This window comes from Kogia breviceps, chromosome 7 (genome assembly GCF_026419965.1).
Source record: "Kogia breviceps isolate mKogBre1 chromosome 7, mKogBre1 haplotype 1, whole genome shotgun sequence".
Classification (NCBI taxonomy): domain Eukaryota; kingdom Metazoa; phylum Chordata; class Mammalia; order Artiodactyla; family Physeteridae; genus Kogia; species Kogia breviceps.
In genome coordinates, this window is record NC_081316.1 from 16,186,700 (window position 1) to 16,207,139 (window position 20,440).

General features: G+C 55.6%; 1 protein-coding gene across 1 annotated transcript; it reads left to right on the forward strand.

Moving 5' to 3' along the window:
- Positions 1-46: 46 nt before the first annotated feature.
- On the forward strand, positions 47-16,546 carry SART1 (spliceosome associated factor 1, recruiter of U4/U6.U5 tri-snRNP). Its single transcript, XM_059070037.2, has 20 exons — positions 47-461; positions 2,286-2,343; positions 2,720-2,775; positions 3,312-3,438; positions 3,556-3,661; positions 3,913-3,990; positions 4,131-4,230; positions 4,322-4,464; positions 4,556-4,762; positions 5,495-5,619; positions 5,699-5,832; positions 5,966-6,099; positions 12,987-13,160; positions 13,345-13,455; positions 13,778-13,865; positions 14,375-14,465; positions 14,559-14,694; positions 15,095-15,184; positions 15,291-15,412; positions 15,514-16,546. The coding sequence occupies exons 1-20, from the start codon at positions 149-151 to the stop codon at positions 15,530-15,532; spliced, it is 2,412 nt and encodes an 803-aa protein (XP_058926020.1). The 5' UTR covers positions 47-148; the 3' UTR covers positions 15,533-16,546.
- Positions 16,547-20,440: the final 3,894 nt, after the last annotated feature.

The following is a 20,440-nucleotide window of genomic DNA, read 5'->3' on the forward strand; positions in this document are numbered from 1 at the left end:
ACCTTTGGGGCAGGCTCAGAGGCAAGCGACGGAAGCAGCCGCTCTTGATTTCCGGCAATACGACACCGGCTGTCGGGCGACCCGGAAGTGTTCCCATTTTGCGTTGTCGGGGCTCGGCGGCAGCCGGGCTTGGGGTGGACATCCCACCATGGGGTCGTCAAAGAAGCACCGTGGGGAGAAGGAGGCGGCCGGGACCACGGCAGCGGCCGGCACCGGGGGCGCCACCGAGCAGCCGCCTCGGCACCGGGAGCACAAAAAACACAAGCACCGGAGCAGCGGCGGCGGCAGCAGCGGCGGCGAACGACGGAAGCGAAGCCGAGAGCGTGGGAGCGAGCGCGGGAGCGGGCGGCGCGGGGCCGAAGCTGAGGCCCGCAGCGGCGCGCACGGGCGGGAGCGCAGCCAGCCAGAGCCCTCCGAGCGGCGGGTGAAGCGGGAGAAGCGGGAGGACGGCTACGAGGCCGGTGAGGGGCGGGGCCTGTGCAGGGGGCGGGGCGACGGGGGGGCTGTCTGCGGGTGGTGGGCTCTGGGTATGGAGGCCGAGCACACCAGGCCAAGGCATCGCCAGGCTCTCTTCGTCAGTACTTTAAAGGGTTTTCCTGTGGTTATTTGGGATTAGAAGTTGTCTTCCTCTGTTAAACTCCGTGAGGATAGAAATTTTCTCTGTTTTCCTCAATTGGCATATTTTAGGTCCTCTCTAAGTGTGTTGAATGAGTGAATGAAGTGGTGCCAGCACGTGCAGAGGCAACATAAAACCTGATTTTGCGCAAGTTGTGTAGAGTTCACAGCAGAGACACGAGGCTGTGAGATAGGCCCTGTTAAGAAACTTGAACTTTGTCTTGAGAGTAGTAGGGAGCCATGAATTTGAGCTGAGGAGTGAGTTGATCATATTCATATTTTGCAAAGATCATTGTGTTGAGAACTGGGTCAAGGGCAGTGAAGATTGGAGGTGAGGTGAAGGCTGACGCCTGCACCAAGGCAGCAGCAGTGGGATGGAGAGGAGATTGGAAAGGTGTTTCGGAGGACGATGTGACAGAGCTTAGCACTTGGAAGAGGACGGGAAGGAGAAGAAGGAATTGAGGATGCTCCTTGAAGTTTGGCTTGAGCGATTAGGTGGGTGGGAGCGCTGTCGACTGAACTTGAGGAGTTTGGAAGAGAAGCAGATTTTTGGAGGGAGACAACGAATTCACTTCTGGACAGTGTTGCATTTGATGTGCATGGAGCAACCCAGCATTTGGGCCAGATAGAGCAATTGGGGAATCATGAGAGTTTAGGTGGCAAATGAAGTCCTCTGAGAGACTGAGGAATGAGAAGCCAGGGTTGGGAGTAGAACCTGAGAAATGTCAATGTTTTAGTAGTAGGCAGAGCAGGAGGCTAGAAGAAGGAGGTAGGCTATCCCCCAAAGCAGGAAAACCGTAGAATCTTGTGTCATGGGATCTGTGGGAGTGATCAACAATGTCACACCACAGGAGATCAGGTGAAAACCAGAGCTGAAAAGAATCCATGGGATTTTGAATTAAGGAGGCCGGTGACCTTGGAGAGAGCCTGGAAGGGTTGGGATTCAGGGTCCAGGTGGGATAAAAGGGAAAGAGGGAAAGAGGTAGGTTGTGAGTTGGGCCTTCTGGAAGGGTGAGCACGTGGTGGCAGCTGGTTGGGGCAGCTCCACCTGATGGAGTCGGGCTGCCGTCTCTGGTGTTCGGTGAAGATATTTGCTGTTTGTGAGGTGGGTGGAGGAGGTCCGAAATGCCCCTTTATCTCTGTGACCCTGATATCATCATAGAACAGGTACCAATAAGTGTGTTTCTTGATTGCACGAATTACACAGAGGACACAGTTATGCTGCCAAGGTGGTTCCTGCCCTGTGAGGAGAAACAGACCCAGAAATGACTGACCGTGCTATGCAGTGCAGGGGAGAGCAGTTCATGCTGATCAGTAATCGAACAGGACTCCACGAAGGAAGGGGCATTTCATTGTTGTATTCGCATAGGATTTTGTTAACCAGGGTGAGGCCAGAGAGGGCAGTGCAGGTTGAAAATACAGGATGTACAAAAGCGAAGAGGCGGCAAAGTGAAGGACGTAAAGAGCTGAACCTTTTGGATCAGGAAAGGAAGGTGTGAGGAGAGGTGGCATTCTCAGAGCCTGGGACTCAGGTAGAAGGAGCTCCTGGGGAGGAGGAAGGAGACCCAGGTGCCGGTGAGGGCCTCTCGTCTTCGTCCCTGCAGCTGGAGCCAAGGCTGTGGCTGCAGGCCCTGTGTTCGGCTCCTGAGCCTTGCTGCTTCCTGTTCTAGCTGCCAGCTCCAAAGCCACCTCAGGCGATGCCTCGTCACTCAGCATCGAGGAGACCAAGTAAGTACCGTCTCCTTTATGTTTCTGTGTTTTGTTACAAGCAGTTTCAGGGGCAGCTGTTTCGGGTGGCTTTCGCACAGTAACACGTTCTGATTGAAGTTGAAAATTGCCACATAAATTATCTTAGCCAGCCATTTGAGTTACAGAAGTGGGCACTTAAGACCCAAGAGGAAGGATGGCATTTCACTGGTTAGAGGCAGGCCAGGCCTTCCGCCTGATTGGGAGGCCAGTGCTCTTCCCAATGCTGGGTCAGGCCCTAGGTTTGGGACCCTTAGGACCACTCAGTCCCCTCACGTGTTTACTCTGTCTGTCCAGAAATGCATTCGGTGCTGCTCTTCCTTTGACAGCTTCTAACACTTGTATCTCTTGCCCTCAGTAAACTCCGGGCAAAGTTGGGGCTGAAACCCTTGGAGGTCAATGCCGTCAAGAAGGGTGAGTGTGGGGCTGAGGGTCGGGGAAGGGAGGACATTTGGGGCCAAGGAGAGAGGCCATCTGAAGGGGTCTTTGAAGAAAGTGGGCACAGGTTCAGCACCATTCAGCGGTCCTGTGTGTGTGCCGGCAGTGGGCGCGGCGCCCTTCTTGCTGTTGTGATGCGGATCTGGGACTCAGCTGTTGCTTGTAGTTTGAGCAGTTGGCGTCGCAGCCTCAGTCTGGCTGTGAGGTAGCATTAGATGGGCCGAGAGATGTGCACAGTTCCTGCAAACGGATCTGGGCTGTGCAGATGCTGGTTTTCTCATTTTGTTTTGTTTTTGAAGTATGATCAGAGGGGCTTTGGAAGGCATGGAGGGTCCCGTTGTGCTGTGGGGAGACATGGGAGGGTGGGGTCGCATGGGAGTAGGGAGGCATGGATTCTTCCCCCACCCCTGGCCCCTCTGGCCCCCTGAGCTGGACGGGGGCAGCGTGAGTGGCTCCCTCCTCTCCCACCAGCCTTGGGCAGGCATAGCCTCACGCCTGGGCCTCCCTTCCAGAGGCGGGCACCAAGGAGGAGCCCGTGACCGCCGATGTCATCAATCCCATGGCCTTGCGACAGCGAGAAGAGCTACGAGAGAAGCTGGCGGCTGCCAAAGAAAAGCGCCTCCTGAACCAAAAGCTGGGGTGAGGGTCCCAGCTGGGCAGGCAGGCGGAGGGCCCGAGGAGGCGCCAAGGAGCTCTGGAGTTGGGGTGGGGGGAGCAGGAGCTGGCTCCCAGAGCTTCACTGTCTTCCTTTTTCAGGAAGATAAAGGCCCTGGGGGAGGATGACCCCTGGCTGGATGACACTGCAGCCTGGATCGAGAGGACCCGGCAGCTTCAGAAGGAGAAGGACTTGGCAGAGAGGAGGGTGAGGTGCTGGGAGCTGGGGTGTCGTTCAGTGCCTCTGGTGGCCTGAGCGGCTGGTGAGGCAGAACATGGACCCTGGGCAGGTGAGGCTGGGCTCAGAGCAGTGGGAGTGGTCAGTAGAGCCTGCGCTGGATTTTCGGCAGCTTGCCTGCGGGTCCTGTGCTTTTTGCACTCACATTTAGTATGGTCTTGCATCTTCTGCTGATCCTGAACAGCCTAAGGTCATAGGTCACCCCCCTCCCTGTCCCATAGGCCAAGCTGCTGGAGGAGATGGACCAAGAGTTTGGTGTCAGCACCCTGGTGGAGGAGGAGTTCGGGCAGAGACGGCAGGTGAAGCTGCAGCAGCTGGGGGGTGGCACTGGGGTTCAGCCCGGGGGGAGGGAGGTCGGGGGTGCTGTCCTTGGTGGTGGGATCCCAGGGCTTGGTGGGTCGGGCTCCTGACCCGGCTGGACCTTCTGTCTCCCTTCTAGGACCTGTACAGTGCCCGAGACCTGCAGGGTCTCACCGTGGAGCATGCCATTGACTCCTTCCAAGAGGGGGAGACTGTCATCCTCACCCTCAAGGACAAAGGTGGGTTGAACTGGGGTGCTCTGGCTAGGGCCACAGGCACTGCCGAGTCGAGGGTGAGTGTGACCGGCCACTGCTTCCGCCCTGGCTCCAGGAGTGCTGCAGGAGGAGGAGGATGTGTTGGTGAACGTGAACCTGCTGGATAAGGAGCGGGCAGAGAAAAATGTGGAGCTGCGCAAGAAGAAGCCTGATTACCTGCCGTACGCGGAGAACGAGAGCGTGGATGACTTGGCACAGGCAGGCGGCAGCGTGGGCTCCGGGCGGAGACGGTGGCTCTGTGGCTTTTCAGGAGCTGGTTGGGTCCTAACCTGTACTTCTTGTCTTGCAGCGAAAACCGCGCTCTGTCCTGTCCAAGTACGATGAGGAGCTCGAGGGTGAGCGGCTGCAGTCCTTCCGTCTGGAGCAGGGCGGCGTGGCCGATGGCCTCCGGGAACGGGAGCTGGAAGAGATCCGGGCCAAGCTGCGGCTGCAGGCTCAGTCCCTGAGCGCAGCCGGGCCCCGGCTCGCCTCCGAGTACCTCACGCCCGAGGAGATGGTGAGCCCCGAGGCCTCCACCCGCACTTGTGACTAGGGTGGTGACCCTCCCTCCCCTCGGAGGTCACAGGCTACCAGAATGAGCTAAGGAGGGGGATCAGGTGATCGCGCGGTGCTTGGTCCCTGTGGATGCACGGTAATTGGCAGCCCCGAGGAGGAGCTGTGGGCAGGCAGTTGGTGTAGACAGAACAAGGACCGTGAGCCAGGTGGCCCTGAATTGGTGTTCAGACCCTGCCGCTTAGCCAGCCTGTGCCTGGGGTGAGTGATGTAGGTACCAGGCGCCCATCTGAAGTGGGGATGACGGGAGCCAGCTCTTGGGGGCTGATTGGTGGTGATTGGTAAGTGGTCATGTTATAGCTGCGCGTGGCTGTCGCCTTTGGGATGGCTGTGTGAATTCGCAGGTAGACCGCTGGCTCCGTAGCTTGTTTGGCTCTGTGGTTATGAGCAAGTCTCTGGAGCCAGACTCCTGGGATTCACAATCCCGGCTCTCCTGCTTAGGGGCTAGGTGACTTTGGACAAGATACATAATCTCTCTGTGCCTCGGTTTTCCTCATCTCACTGGCGGGAGGATAATCACCCACACCGCATGTCTTGCCCGTGTACGTGAACTGCGTAGGACCGCAGCCGGCGCGGAGTAACGCTAAGGCAGCGTTCACTGTCATGGGCTGGTGCTGCCTGCCTTCCCCACCGCCACCCCCGCCTTCACGTTTCTCTTTTTCCCTTTCCCCTTCAGGTGACCTTTAAAAAGACCAAGCGGAGGGTGAAGAAGATCCGCAAGAAGGAGAAGGAGGTGGTAATACAGGCTGATGACCTGCTGCCCCTTGGGGACCAGACTCAAGATGAGGACTTCGGTTCCAGGTGGGCGTGGGGACAGGGGTCGGTGTCGGCACTGAGCCAGTCCCGGGGCCAGGGCTCACGCAGAGGCCTCTCCGCACAGACTGCGGGGCCGGGGTCGGCGCCGAGTGCCCCAGGCAGACGAGGAGGCCCAGGAGGAGGGGGAGAAGGAGCCTGTGTCTCAGCCCTTGCAGTCAGATGACACCCGCGTGGAGAACATGGACATCAGCGATGGGGGTGAGGGCCCAGGCAGCCCGTTTCGGGGGGTGGGAGGGCAGAGGGGGAATTGGGGGCAGGGGCAGAAAAGCAGGGACAGGAGCCCAGGGCCCCTGGAAGTGATCTGAGCCGGCATCTCCCGTGTTTCCACCAGAGGAGGGCAGAGCACCATGGTCTGGGTCACCCGAGGTGCTGGAGGAGGATGAGGCGGAGCTGGAGCTGCAGAAGCAGCTGGAGAAGGGGCGCCGCCTGCGGCAGCTACAGCAGCTGCGGGACAGCGGTGAGAAGGTAGGGGGGCTCCTGAGATGTGGGCGGGCGCTGGGCCCCTCGGTGACAGGTGTGTCTGTAGTGGCCTGTCCTTAGGAGCACGTGCTCCCGCGCCATCGTAGGCAGCACCTGCATTTCAGTTTGCATTCTCTGTTTCATATGGTGTTATTGGTAGACTTTTACGTTTCTGCAGCATCTTCACTAGGGGATGCTTTAGTGGTTGGATCTTTCCCTCCCTTCTTTCCTTCTGGAGTGTGTGTTGCATGCCTTACTGCGCGTGAGGCGTTGTCCCAGGGCTGGGGAGTCACTGGAGAGCAGGACAGCCAAGGGCCCCTATGCCTTTCATGGAGGCAGAAGTGGTGGTTAACTTGTGAACATGAGCAAACAGTAATTTCTGATAGTGACAAGAGCTGAGCAGACGAGACAGGAGTCACCGGAGGGTTGGTCTCTTGGTTCGGGTGTTCAGGGAAGACCTTTCGGGGTGACATTTGAGCTGAGACTGAAATGACACAAAGGAGCCAATCTTGCACAGATTCAGTGTGGAGGTAGTGTAGACAGACGTTCAGGCCCTGGGGACAGCAGATGTCCTTAGGATAAATGACCTTAGAACGTTGGAGGACCAGGTAGGCTGGAACAGAATGAAGGGCTGGTGGTGTGAGCTGAGGCGGAGAGGTCAGCGGGGCCTTGAGGCTGTGGTCATCGCTGACCCTCGCTGGACACTGAGACGTGCCGGGCACTGCTTAAGTGCTTTATGTGTTGCTTCATTTAATTCTCACAGCAACACCCTATGAGGAAGGTTCTGTTATCTCCATTTTACAGATGAGGAAACTGAGGCACAGAGGCGTTAGGCAAGTTGCCCAAGGTTACATGACTGGTAAGTGGCCGAGCTGGGATTTGCACAGCTTGATTCCAGAGCCCACACTTGTAACCCTGCACCTCCCACCGAGGGAGAAAGTGGGGCTGGAGACAGAGGCTGCAGCAGCCAACCTGGGGTGCCTACCGTGTGGGGTAGCGTAGGAGGGGAGCCACAAGAGTGAGGCCTCCCTGAAGCCGAGGAGGGGTTTCGAGGAGAGGGAGGGTGGCGTCATCTAACACTGCTGAGGGGCAAGTCAGATTTGGCACCAGTGGAGACAGTGCCCTGGCAGAGACAGTAGCTTCTAGAGGATTGAGGAGAGATGGGACTCAAGGAGGTGAGGGCAGCAGCTTGGGATGATCCCTCAGCGCAGGAGCGTGAGCGCTTTTTTGTTAAAGGGCCAGAGAGTAAACGTCTGAGGCTTAGATCTTGACAGCAGCTGCTCAGGTGCTCTCCCTGCTCTGCCAGTGTAGCCAGTGGGCATGGCTGCGCGCCAATACAGCTTGCTTTACGAGGACAGGCGGTGGGCCCCAGTTTGCCCAACCCCACTCTAATAGAGGATGGGGAAATGGGGCAGTAGCTTGAAGGGGGCGCGAGTTGAGGGAAGTTTTTCTCTTTCATAGTTAATGTGGAATAGCGTTAATATTTAAAAATTATGTGCGAGTGTCCCAGAGTGTACAGCTGAAAGGATTGTAAAGGTTATGTGGCCCAGTGGGATTAATCGTGATTGGGTTTTCTACTGGTTGGGCCGTTTACTGAGATGGGGAAGACTAGGGGGGGAGGAACAGGTGGGGAAGAAAAGCAAGTGTTTCCTTTTGGTTTAGTTAGCTTTGAGGTGCCTCCTTATTGGAGGTGATTGATATTGAGTAGGCAGTTGGATATGACTTTGAACTTCAGGGGAGAGGCTGAGATGAGAGATATAAGCATGGAAGTCTGTGTAGCTGGGATTTAAAACCAGAGGACTGGATGGAATCACCAGGAGAGTGAGTATAGATAAGGAAGAGAACGTAGGGCTCCAAGCGAGGAGGGTAAAGAGGAGAGGGTGCCGTCCTAGAAGCCATGTGAGGAAAGGTCTGGAGTGGAAGGGTGTGAGCAGCTGTGGCGCACGCTCCGCAGAGTTTGGATATCAGGAGGACGGGAACTGACCTTGGGATCGGGCAGCACGGAGGTCACTGATTCCCCCCTCTTAAGGTCAGCTCTGTGGGGTGGTGGGAAATGGGGACCAGGTCATGCAGGCTTTAACAAGGTTGCTGGACGCAAGGTTAATAGGTGAACGTTGATTGTGTTTCTGTACACCAGCAATAGGTAGAAAATGTAATTTTTAAAAAGACCATTTATGAAAGCAGTATAGCAATATAGATGGTGAAGTAATGTGGATAAGCAAGACAAGGCAATGTGGGAAAGGAGTAATTAGCATAGCAACAAAATAAAAAGGAATGAATGATTTGTAAGATCTATATGGGGAAAATTATAGTCCGTTTTCGAAAAGCATTAAACAAGACGTGTTGTTTTAGTTACTGAGGGGCTACCGTAACAGAATACTCCAGGCCGGGTGGCTGAAACAACAGCAATTTATTCTAACACTTCTGGAGGCTGGAAGTCCAAGATCAAGGTGTGGCAGGTTTGCTTTCTCTTCAGGCCTCTCTCCTTGCCTTGCAGATGGCCATCTTCTCACTGTGTCCTCACGTGGTCTTTGTATGTTACTCCCTGACGTCTTTCCTTCTTATAAGGACACTAGCCTGTTGGATTAGGGCCTACCCTTATGACCTCATTTGACCTTTATTATCTCCTTAAAGGCCCTGTCTCCAAATACAGCCACACTGGAGATGAGGGCTTCAACATACAAATTTTGGGGGGACGCATTTCACTCCGTAACAGCCATGTTAATGGAAACCACTAATGTTGTAAAGATGTCTATCTCCTCAGATTAATTTATAGATTAAATGCTGTTCCAGCAGAAATCCCAATAGAGATTTTTGTGGAAGCTGGCAAGGTGATTTCTAAAATTTACATGGAAGATCAAAGGGACCAAAATAGCCAAGACGCTTTGGAATAATAACGTGGTGGGATTTGCTGTAACAGATGTCAGGTCTTTTTAGAAAGTTGTAATTGAAGCAGCATGATATTGGCATAACTGTGGACTAATAGAGCTGAGATTGAATACAGGGACCCAGAAACAGACTATTGAGCTAGGACACGTGGTGTCCCAGTGTGAAAGGTGCTCAGCTCGATAAGTGGTGGTGGGACAGTCAGTTACCTATTTGGGAAAAATGTGAAATTGAGTTTGTACTTCACACCTTATGCAGTTTCACTTAGATTAAGAACTTAAAAGTAAAAACTTAATATTTGAGGCCAAAGTTTATGATTTCGTGGTAGAGATTCTTTTTTCTTTTTTTTTCTTGTGTTAAAATACACATAAGATTTACCATCCTACCCATTTTTAGGTGTATGGTCTGTGGTATTAAGTATATTCACCTTGTGTGCAGCCGTCACCGCCATCCATCCCCATAACTCTCTTCACCTTGTAAAGCTGAGACTCTGTCCCCATTAAACACTAACTCCCCATTCTCCCCTCTCCCCAGCTTCTGGCAACCACCATTCTACTGTCTGTCTCTATGACCTTGACTCCTCTAGGGACCTCCTATAAGTAGAATCATAGAGTATTTGGTTTGTTTTTTTTTTTTTTTTTTTTTTTGTGGTACGCGGGCCTCTCACCGCTGTGGCCCCTCCCGTTGTGGAGCACAGGCTCCAGACGCGCAGGCTCAGCGGCCATGGCTCACGGGCCCAGCCGCTCCGCGGCATGTGGGATCTTCCTGGACCGGGGCATGAACCCATGTCCCCTGCATTGGCAGGAGGATTCTCAACCAGTGCGCCACCAGGGAAGCCCAGAGTATTTATTTTTATGTGACTGGATTATTTCTTACAATATAAATGTAAAGCATAAACCATGAAGAAGAAAACAAACATTTTACTTAGAAATTAAAAATTATAATTTTTAAAAAAATTTACTTATTTATTTTTGGCTGCATTGGATCTTTGTTGGTGCACGTGGGCTTTTTCTAGTCGTGGCGAGCAGTGGCTACTCTGTTGTGGTGCATGGGCTTCTCATTGCGGTGGCATCTCTTTTTGCAGAACACGGGCTCTAGGCGTGTAGGCTTCAGTAATTGTGGCACGCGGGCTCAGTAGTTGTGGCTCCTGGGCTCTAGAGCACAGGCTCAGTAGTTGTGGTGCACGGGCTTAGTTGCTCCGCGGCATGTGGGATCTTCCCAGATCAGGGCTTGAACCCATGTCCCCTGCATTGGCAGGTGGATTCTTAACCACTGTGCCACCAGGGAGGCCCCTTAATTTTAATTTTAAAACTTAGTTTTATTTAAAATACATTATGAAGGAGAATTCCCTGGCGTCCAGTGGTTAAGACTCTGCGCTTCCACTGCAGGGGGCATGGGTTCCATCCCTGGTCGGGGAACTAGGATCCCGCATGCCTTGACACGTGGCCAGGAAAGAAGAAAAACGAAATCATGACAGACTGTGTCACACCCGCATCATTTGGCAAAAATGTCAGCCTGACAACATCAAGTGTCAGTGAGGATGTGGAGCACAGAATTCTTAGCCACACTTTTCATGGACGTGTAAATGAGTCTAATCAGTGGGAAGACACTGGCGAACCTTGCAGAGTGAAAGTGAGTGTGTTCCGTCCGCACTCTCACGTGTGCCCCAGAGAAATGCTTGCATCAGATTGCTTCAGCTGCGTTACTCGTGGTAACAGAAAAAGAACATCCTTGGTGCACTAGATAACTAAATTGAGATATGATCATGTCATTGAATATGATTCTGTAGTTAAAAGCTAATGAACTATAGCTGCTCGTGTCAAGATTAATTTAAAAATACATATATATATTTATATATATTTGTATATATATAAAAACAAGTCAGAATCATACAGTATGATTCAGATTGCATAATGTTTGAAAAATGCACAACAAAATAACAGACTGTTCGTGGATAGGTCTTTTTTTTTTTTTTTCTTTTTTGCGGTATGCGGGCCTCTCACTGCTGTGGCCTCTCCCGTTGCGGAGCACAGGCTCCGGACGCACAGGCCCAGCGGCCATGGCTCACGGGCCCAGCCACTCTGCGGCGTGTGGGATCTTCCTGGACCGGGGCACGAACCCGTGTCCCCTGCATCGGCAGGCAGACTCTCAACCACTGTGCCACCAGGGAAGCCCAGATAGGTCTTTATGTGGTAAAACTATAAAGGAAAGCCAGTGAATCATGACCACAGATATGTGGGGAAGAGACACTTGGGGTTAATAATGTTTCTCAGCCAGGTGATGGGGACATGGGTGTTTGTTTGGTGGTGGTTATTTAAAAAAATATGCATGTGTTATAAAGGGTTATAAATAACCCTTTTATGTGTAGGATGACATTCATTTAAAAATGTAACATAATAAAATGGAAGGAAAAGGGTTGCAAGAGTGGACATGGAGACTAGAAACTTCTCGGAGGAGTTTGCTGTCAGGGGGCAGAGCAGGAGGGCTGCGGTATTGAAGGAGTTGTGTTTTTTTAATTTATTTGTGGCTGTGTCGGGTTTTTGTTGCTGCACACAGGGTTTTCATTGCGGGGGCTTCTCTTGTTGCGGAGCACGGGCTGTAGGCGCACAGGCTCAGTAGTTGTGGCTCCTGGGCTCTAGAGTGCAGGCTCAGTAGTTGTGGCAAACGGGCTTAAGTTGCCCTGCAGCATGTGGGATCTTCCCAGACCAGGGTTCGAACCCGTGTCCCCTTCATTAGCAGGCGGATTCTTAACCACTGTGCCACCAGGGAAGTCCAAGGAGGAGTTTTTAAAATAAATTTATTTATTTTATTATTTTATTTTATTTATTTATTGTTTCTGGCTGCTTTGGGTCTTTGTTGTTGCGTCATTGCTTTTCTCTAGTTGCAGTGAGCAGGGGCTACTCTTCGTTGCAGTGTGCAGGCTTCTCATCGCGGTGGCTTCTCTTGTTGCAGAGCATGGGCTCTAGGCACACGGGCTTCAGTAGTTGTGGCACGTGGGCTCAGTAGTTGTGGCTTGAGGGCGCTAGAGCACAGGCTCAGTAGTTGTGGCGCATGGGCTTAGTTGCTTCGCAGCATGTGGGATCTTCCCGGGCCAGGGCTCGAACCCGTGTCCCCTGCATTGGCAGGCGGACTCTCAACCACTAAGCCACCAGGGAAGCCCCCAATGAGGAGTTTTTAAAAGAGGGGAGAGCGACTTCCCTGGCGGTCCAGGAGTTAAGATTCCACGCTTCCACTGCAGGGGGCATGGGTTCGATCCCTGGTAGGGGAACTAAGATCCCACATGCTGTGCAGCCAAAAATAAAAGAGGGGAGATTCTAGGTCATCCCTGTGTGCTTGTGGGAATGACACAATACAGGGGACAGTGAGTGCAGTCGGGGGTAGTGTCAGGAGCAGAGTTCTGAGGGCCCTCGGAGCCGTGCCAGGTAGGGTGGCTTGAGGTGGGAGTGGGGCCGGGTGTCTGCTGTGGTGGGTGGGAGGGCAGGCAGGGTGGGTGGGTGGTGGATTCAGTGCCAGAAGCAGGTGGAAGGTCCACATAGCATCTAGCCTGCAGCCTCAGGGACGGGGTTCCGGGAGGAGGGATGTTCATGCCGAATCCTAAAACTGGAGTTTCTCAGGTGAACAGTGGGTGGCAGAGGAGTGGTGGGAGGGGCCCTGGCGCTGTGCTCCAGGCCCTGGAGGAAGGCCTGCGTGTGAGGCTGCAGGAGTGAGCTGAGGGGCTCTGGAGAAGGGTCGGCACCCGGTCATGAAGGGCCGTGTGGGATTTTGGATATTAACTCAAAGGGCAGTGGGGAGCCATTGATGACTTTGGAGGAGGGAAGCGAGCTGGTGAGATCAGTGTGGAGTGCAGAGCAGATCGGGGGTCAGGGAGGAGTAGAGAGCGTTCTGGTCTGCCGTGGGCAGTGGGCATGGCTTGTCATACTGCCACCAGCGAGGGTCTTGGGTTCCTGGGTCTCTGTGGCACCACCCCAGAAACTTCCCGGTTTGCCCACAGCCACTCCCTCCCTCAGGTGGTGGAGATCGTCAGGAGGCTGGAGTCTCGCCAGCGGGGCTGGGAGGAGGAGGAGGATCCGGAGCGGAAGGGGACCATCGTATTCAACGCCACGTCCGAGTTCTGCCGCACCCTGGGGGAGATCCCCACCTACGGGCTGGCCGGCAACCGGGAGGAGCAGGAAGAGCTCATGGTGGGTCCTCGGCAGCCCACCGCCCACACACTCCCCTGGGCTGCTCTGCTCTTGGGGGGCGGGGGGGGCGCGATGTGGGCAGCAGTGTCGGCCCTGCCGGTCCTCAGTGATGAGCCCCAGTGCTCAGGTGGGACGGGCCGGCTGAGGGCCGGGCTGCCTGGGCTGAGCCTCATCTGTCCTCTAGGACTTCGAACGGGATGAGGAGCGATCGGCCAATGGCGGCTCTGAATCTGACGGGGAGGAGAACATTGGCTGGAGCACAGTCAACCTGGATGAGGAGAAGCAGCAGCAAGATGTGAGGACAGGGAGGAACGGGGCTGGGGCCAGGGGGACACGAGCGGAGACCCCGCTGCCTTGGGGTCAGGAGCTGGGCTGGAGGCCCAGCTCTGTGCCTTCCTAGCTGTGGGGCCTCCATGTCTCAGAGCCTTGGTCTCCTCATGCATAAATGGAGTGTATAAACCTCACGGGGTTATTGTGGATTAAATGAGACGATTTGTCGTGCAGGGCCCAGTGCATAGAAAGGTCCGCAGTCCAGTGTGGGGGTGACTATTGGGTTGGAGGGTCAGAAGAGCCCATGTGCCCCGCTTACCACCCCCATCATTCTGTGCCACCCCCAGTTCTCCGCCTCCTCCACCACCATCCTGGACGAGGAGCCCATCGTGAATAGAGGGCTGGCAGCCGCCCTGCTCCTATGTCAGAACAAAGGTAAGGGGCTCGGGGCAGCCTTGCTGGGGCCTGGGTGCTGTGGCGGGAAGGGCAGGCGAGGCAGGTGCTGGCGCGCTTCCCCTGGTCCCCTCTGCTGCCTCTTCCTCGTTTCTGATGCCGTGAGCCGCTCCTTCCCCTGCACCCTGGTTCCGGGGCAGCCACAGTAGCGGCTGGCCTTTCCTTGCTGCATCACCCCGTTTTCAGTGCCCACGCTCACGTATTGCCCTGCAAAGCATCCTTTGAGGCTCAGTGTCTCCTCTAGGGAGGAGAGTGGGGAGCTGACACAGTCCAGGCTGTGGCACAGAGGCCTTGGCATTAGGATCCCAGTCCTGCCTTTTACTTGGCCAGTGGCCCCCGACAAGGACCTGACTCCTGTCTCCCGTTTCCTCTGTCTACACAATGGGCCTGATGTCCGTCCACTCCCACAGCACAGCTCTGAGGGTCTCCCAGTGGCCCCATGCTGTTGGCGGGTGCTGGGCAACCTGGAGTCTCATAACCCCCGTCCTCAGGGCTGCTGGAGACAACGGTGCAGAAGGTGGCCCGGGTGAAGGCGCCCAACAAGTCCCTGCCGTCAGCCGTGTACTGCATCGAGGACAAGATGTGAGTGGGGCGCCAGCCGCGGCCGCACTGCCTGGGGTCCGGGCCAGGGGTGGGGGCAGCGGCTCACACTGAGTCCCCGTGCGTCTCGGGCAGGGCCATCGATGACAAGTACAGCCGGCGAGAGGAGTACCGAGGCTTCACGCAGGACTTCAAGGAGAAGGACGGCTACAGGCCTGACGTCAAGATCGAGTACGTGGACGAGACGGGCCGGAAACTCACTCCCAAGGAGGTGAGCGGGGGCCTCTGGGGCAGGACCGCGAGGCAGAGCCGGGGCCCGGCCGGGGGGCTGCTGGTGTCTGTGTCTCCGGCACGCACGCCGGTGGCCGCTCTCCTGCCTTTGCTTTGTCTCCCACCCGCCAGCACTCTTCCCCACACACAACCTGGGTGTGCTGCCCCCTCACTCCAGCCCCAGCCTCAGCCACGGTGCCCCGACGAAGTCCATCCTCCCGCTCTGCTGGGGGCCCCAGAGGGTGCTGGGCCGCTGGCCTTCTCCCATCCCCTCCCAGCCACCCCGCCCCACCCTGGGCCTAGTGCTGGGCTGGGTGAGCCGCTGCCCCTCCCCCGCCCCGTGCGGCTCCAACATGGTCCTTCCCCCACACCCCCCTCACCCCCACCCCCTGCCGTCGCAGGCTTTCCGGCAGCTGTCCCACCGCTTCCATGGGAAGGGCTCGGGCAAGATGAAGACGGAGCGGCGGATGAAGAAGCTGGACGAGGAGGCGGTGGGTGCCTGAGGGGTCGCGGGGGGGCCTTGGGACCCGTGGCGGGTGGCTGAGGCGCCGAGGCCTGCTCCCACCCGTGTTGACCGGCCCCGCCCTGCCCCCGCAGCTCCTGAAGAAGATGAGCTCCAGCGACACGCCCCTGGGCACCGTGGCTTTGCTCCAGGAGAAGCAGAAGGCCCAGAAGACACCGTACATCGTGCTCAGCGGCAGTGGCAAGAGCATGAACGCGTGAGTGGGGAGGCGGGGCGGGCACGGGGCCTCGCGGTGCTTGCGTGGGGCTGGGGAGGCGCGCAGGCGCTCTGCAGCCTCACGCCCTCTTCTCTCCGCAGGAACACCATTACCAAGTGAAGCCGACCTGCCTTCTGATCCCCTCCCGACTTTAATATTAAATAAAGTTCCCTCCTTATTCCCCCCGCCCCCAGTCATGGTGCAGATTCCAGGGTTAGACCTGGGAGGAGGGCAGGTGGAGGAGCATCGCGACACTGCCCTCAGGCTCCGTCATCACCTTTGTGACCTCAGGCAAGTCACTGAACCTCTCTGGGTTTTAATTCTGCCGTTTGTACCATCAAGACACCTCTGCTTCATAGCATGTCTTGTGACAGTTAAATGAACTCATTCATTCACCTGCAATGCGAAGGTGAGCAAGACCCCTCAGAGGTGGCTTAGAGTGATGGCCTCTGCCAGGTGAGACCTGGTCGTAGGTGACACAAATAACTGAACGGAGGTGCAGGGAGAAAGCTAGCCTGGATCCTCTAAGGCGGTTCTCCAGCCCGCCCTGGGCCCCAGCCAGCTAAAGAGAAGCCAGCTGGTTCATTTTCTCACCCCCTGCCCTGGCCACCCCAGTGTGGTTGCACGGGTCCTGGCTGTCTCTTGAAGGCCGTGCCTTATCCTCTGCAGGACTAGCTTTTGGGTAAGAAGTGGAAGGTGTTTTAGAGGGTCAGTCACCCTGGTCTCTCCCAGCCTCCAGAGCCACAAGTGGCACTGCCCTCCCTGGCCAGGACGGGCGGGGCAGGGACTGGGGGCAGCGCAGGGCGGAGGTGCTACCCGAGGCTGCTCCGTGATGCTGTACCGCCTTGGTGTGTGCGGAGCGAGAGGCTGAGCGTTCCTCAGAGTGCCTCCTGGGAGCCGTTCCAGTTAAGCAGGGAAGAACTCTGTGAGGGACGAGCAAGAGCCTGAATCAAGGGAAAGGTGACAGCTGGCTCCCATGGGAGTCCGACCAAACCAGCGCCCACCCCGACGTACACCGGGATGCATTCCAGACACTTCACGGATTTTTTTTTTTAATGAAACGAAGAAAAGAGTGGATAACCTTAGGGTGAGAGAAATGTAAGCAAGGGACAAAAATACAGTTGCTTAACGTGTTGCCTTTGATGACAGTTTTTGCGTGGCAGACCCACCAAGCACCAGCCCCTTGTGCTCTCTTGAGCTCATCTCCTCGTTTTGAGGTCTGATTCTGATTTAATTTTCATCTGGGCTGCTTCCTCACGGAGGGTCCCTGTAGGATGTCTAGCCCAGATCTGGGATTTGGGGAATCTCGGTCCATTTCTCCCTGAAGCCTCTGAGGCACGTCCGGTGTCATGGACGGGCAGTCCAGTGTCCCTGGTGGCATAGCACCAGCTCTGGCCGAGCTCTTGTCGAAGCTCACACCGTACGCTCTGCAGCCTGTTAGGAGGCCGTCACCATCGTCAGAGCCAGAAACGACCAAGGCCTAAAGCAGCGGTGGACCAGGGTCACGTTGACCAGGTTTGGCCCAACACTCCCAACACTGACCCTGTGACTGAGGAGACAGTAAATAGTGAACCAGGGACTAGGAGGGGCTTCCAGGGACTCTCGGGGGTCTCTCCAGGAAGCCTCCCTGGTTGGCCGTCTGCTTCCTCCCTGAGACATCCTGCGGCCTCTGGTCCCCAGGCCCAGTGCTTGCCTTTCTCTGCCCTAATGCATGCTAGCTAGTCCCCTCCCCAGGCTGTGCTTGCCCCTGCCGGGGGCTGGGAAGCAGCAAGGCATCAGTTCAGCTCCCTGGAGGTGGGAGGGGCTGGGGGGCCACCAAATCTTTTGAGGCCCGAACCCCCAGCACAGGCAGAACCCAGGGAGAAGGTGGGGCCCTGCCAGCAACACTTCCCCCTCAGGAACTGCAGGCAGTGATGCCTCCCCACAGACTGGTGTGAGGGTCACTGAGGTCTTAGCCAGGACCTGGGAGTGAGCCGGCTGAGGCACTAGCTCATCTGGACTGCTTTCCATTTACAAGCTGTCTGACCTCGGGCGGATTACCACTGAGTCCATGTTTCATCTCAGACTTGCAGGGCTGTTGTAAAGCAGAGTTAAGAGCGTTCATCCTTTCATTACTTCAGCAAATGTTTACTGAGCGTCAGGGCTGCTGGGCCTGAGGATAAGGAGCAGGGCCAGACTGGCTGCCTGGGCCTGTGAGGGTCTGATGGGTGAGGAGCCGTCGAACAAGGACACCACCAGACGTGAAGGGGATGGGAGGGAGTCCATGCCCTTCCACGTTGACACGAGGCCTTCAGCTTTAATTTACAGAAGCCCATACATCTGCCTCTCTGCCACCAGCCCACGAGGCACCCTCACCAAAGCATAAAGTCCTGCCCAGGACCCCTTCGCCACTCCGTGCTGCTTCATTCCCTGGCCAGCCCTTTAATTAAGTAAGTAAGGCCCTTTCTTCTGGGCCTGGTGATGGGAACCTCGGCCCAAAAGCCGATTATCCAAAGTGGGTGTGGCCTGCAAGTGAAACGGGCAGGATGGGTCCCCCTCCACACTCAGGTGGTCCTTCTTCCTCTGAGCTGTGCCCACACCCTGCCCAGGTCCACTGAACCCCTTCAAGCCCCAGCAGCCATACCCAGGCTGTGGCTCCTGTCAGCTCATGGTCCAGTTCTGTTGTTTCCCCACAGGACTGGGAAGCTGCCCCTCCCAGTGCCAGCAGGGTCCCCTGCCTTCTCCCCTTCCGCTCCCCATTTCTTATCCTGGAGGCCCAGGTAGGGCCCTGCCAGTTCAGGCACCCTTCTGAGATTTGTTCTCTGACCCTCTGGGATTCTATGAGTGTATCAGTCAGAGTTCTCCAGAGAAACAACCGTTAGGATATGCACACATACATGAGGAGGTTTATTATAGGGATTGGCTCACGTGATTATGAGAAGCCCCAGATAACACTGTCTACGAGCTAGAGAGCCAGGGAAGCCGGGGTGTGAGTCTCAGGCTGAGTCTGAAGGCCTGAGGAGTGAGGAGGAGACGGGTGGCCCAGCTCAAACAGAGCAAACTCGCCCTCCCCCCGCCCCCGTCCTCCTCAGGCTCTCGGGGCGCAATGGGTGAGGCCCGCCTGCATTGGTGAGGGGCCCTTCTGAACTCAGTCTACTGCTCCAGATGCTAATTTCCAGAAACACCCTCACAGACACCAGAAGTAACGTTTTACCAGCCATCTGGGAATCCCTGAGCCCCGTTAAGTTGACACAAAATTAACCATCACAATGAGTCACCTAAAATAGTCTAGAAAATTCCTTCTCTGCTTAAACAGAGGAGTTTCTATTCTATACAAGTAATACTTTCTGTCCTGTTTCTCTTGTTTTTCTCCTTTGCTTTCTTTTAGTGATTGAGTTTTTAACACCTTTTCTTCTCACTGGCTTGGAAGTTAGCGACTCTTCCTGTTCTTTCAGAGATTACCCTTAACGTTTCAACGTGTGTATTAAAGTCTAAACTTGGTCAACAGATCTATCTCCCTTCAAACTATAAGGCCTTTAGAACCCTTTAATTATGATTGCTCCCTCTCTATTCTTACATGGGTTTGTTTGTGGGGTTTTTTTGGTTTTATTTTTGGCCGCATGGCTTTCGGGATCTTAGTACCCAACCAGGGATGGAACCGGTGCCACCTGCAGTGCAAGTGCAGAGTCCTAACCACTGGACCGCCAAGGAAGTCCGTATTCTTAGGTGTTTTTATTTTCCAGGACCTTATCTTGACTTTCTTTTTTTTTTGTGGTACGCGGGCCTCTCACTGCTGTGGCCTCTCCCGTTGCGGAGCACAGGCTCCGGACGCGCAGGCTCAGCAGCCATGACTCACGGGCCCAGCCGCTCCGCGGCATGTGGGATCTTCCCGGACCGGGGCACGAACCCGTGTCCCCTGCATCGGCAGGCGGACCCTCAACCACTGCGCCACCGGGGAAGCCCTTATCTTGACTTTCTAAGAACCACCCCCTAGTCAGACATCATTATCATTAATGAACTTGTTCCTCATTCCTTCTTGCCTCTCAGATCTCTCCTCTGGAGTCATTTTCTTTTTTTTTTTTTTTTTTTTTTTTTTTTTTTTTTTTTTTTTTTTTTTGCGGTACGCGGGCCTCTCACTGCTGTGGCCTCTCCCGTTGCGGAGCACAGGCTCCGGACGCGCAGGGTCAGCGGCCACGGCTCACGGGCCCAGCCGCTCCGCGGCATGTGGGATCTTCCCGGACCGGGGCACGAACCCGTGTCCCCTGTGTCAGCAGGCGGACTCGCAAACACTGTGCCACCAGGGAAGCCCCATTTTCATTTTTTTCTGAAGTTCGTCTTCTAGAAGTTCTGTCTGTTGGTGATAAACTCCCATATTCTGCTGCTCTGAATGTCTTCATCTTGGTATAGGATGGAGATGGCTGTCCTCGCTCACAGGACCAAGGTGAGAGCCAAAGTCACTCCCCCAGGGCCGTTTCTCCGAGGCCCCAACGCCCTGGGTAGTCGGAGTCAGCCTCACTCGGGGTCTTCACTCCGGTGGGTCCCAGCCCTTCCTGCAACACCCATTTCCCCCTCTCTGACTCCTGACGCGCCAGGTCCTGCCATCTCAGGTGACTCCCATCAAAACCCCCTAGGCTGGCACTCCAGGCCCGTACCTGCCAGACTTAACATGCCCCTGCCCAGTGAGACCACGTTACCTGCCTCTCCTCAGACCCCTGCTCTTCCCTCCTCTGTACACCTGCTCTGGGGACACTAAGAAAAGCAAAATTGCCCTCTGTGTCAACATATGCTCCCCTGCGGGGGTGGGGGGAGACAGGAGGGGGTCCCAAAATGTGTGCGATTTGTCAGCCTTCGACAGAAAGGGAAACTGAAAAAGGGGAGGACCTCCCTGCAGAGGCCCGCTCCCGCAAAGCTCTGTGTGAGACAGATCAGCCGGGGCGGATACTGCTGTATGAGTTCCTCTGCACCCTGATTTGGGTCCCTTAGAACTGCAAGAGGACTAGGGCAGCTCCTCACCACTCTCCAAGTGCTCTTGAGCACATACTCCAGTCT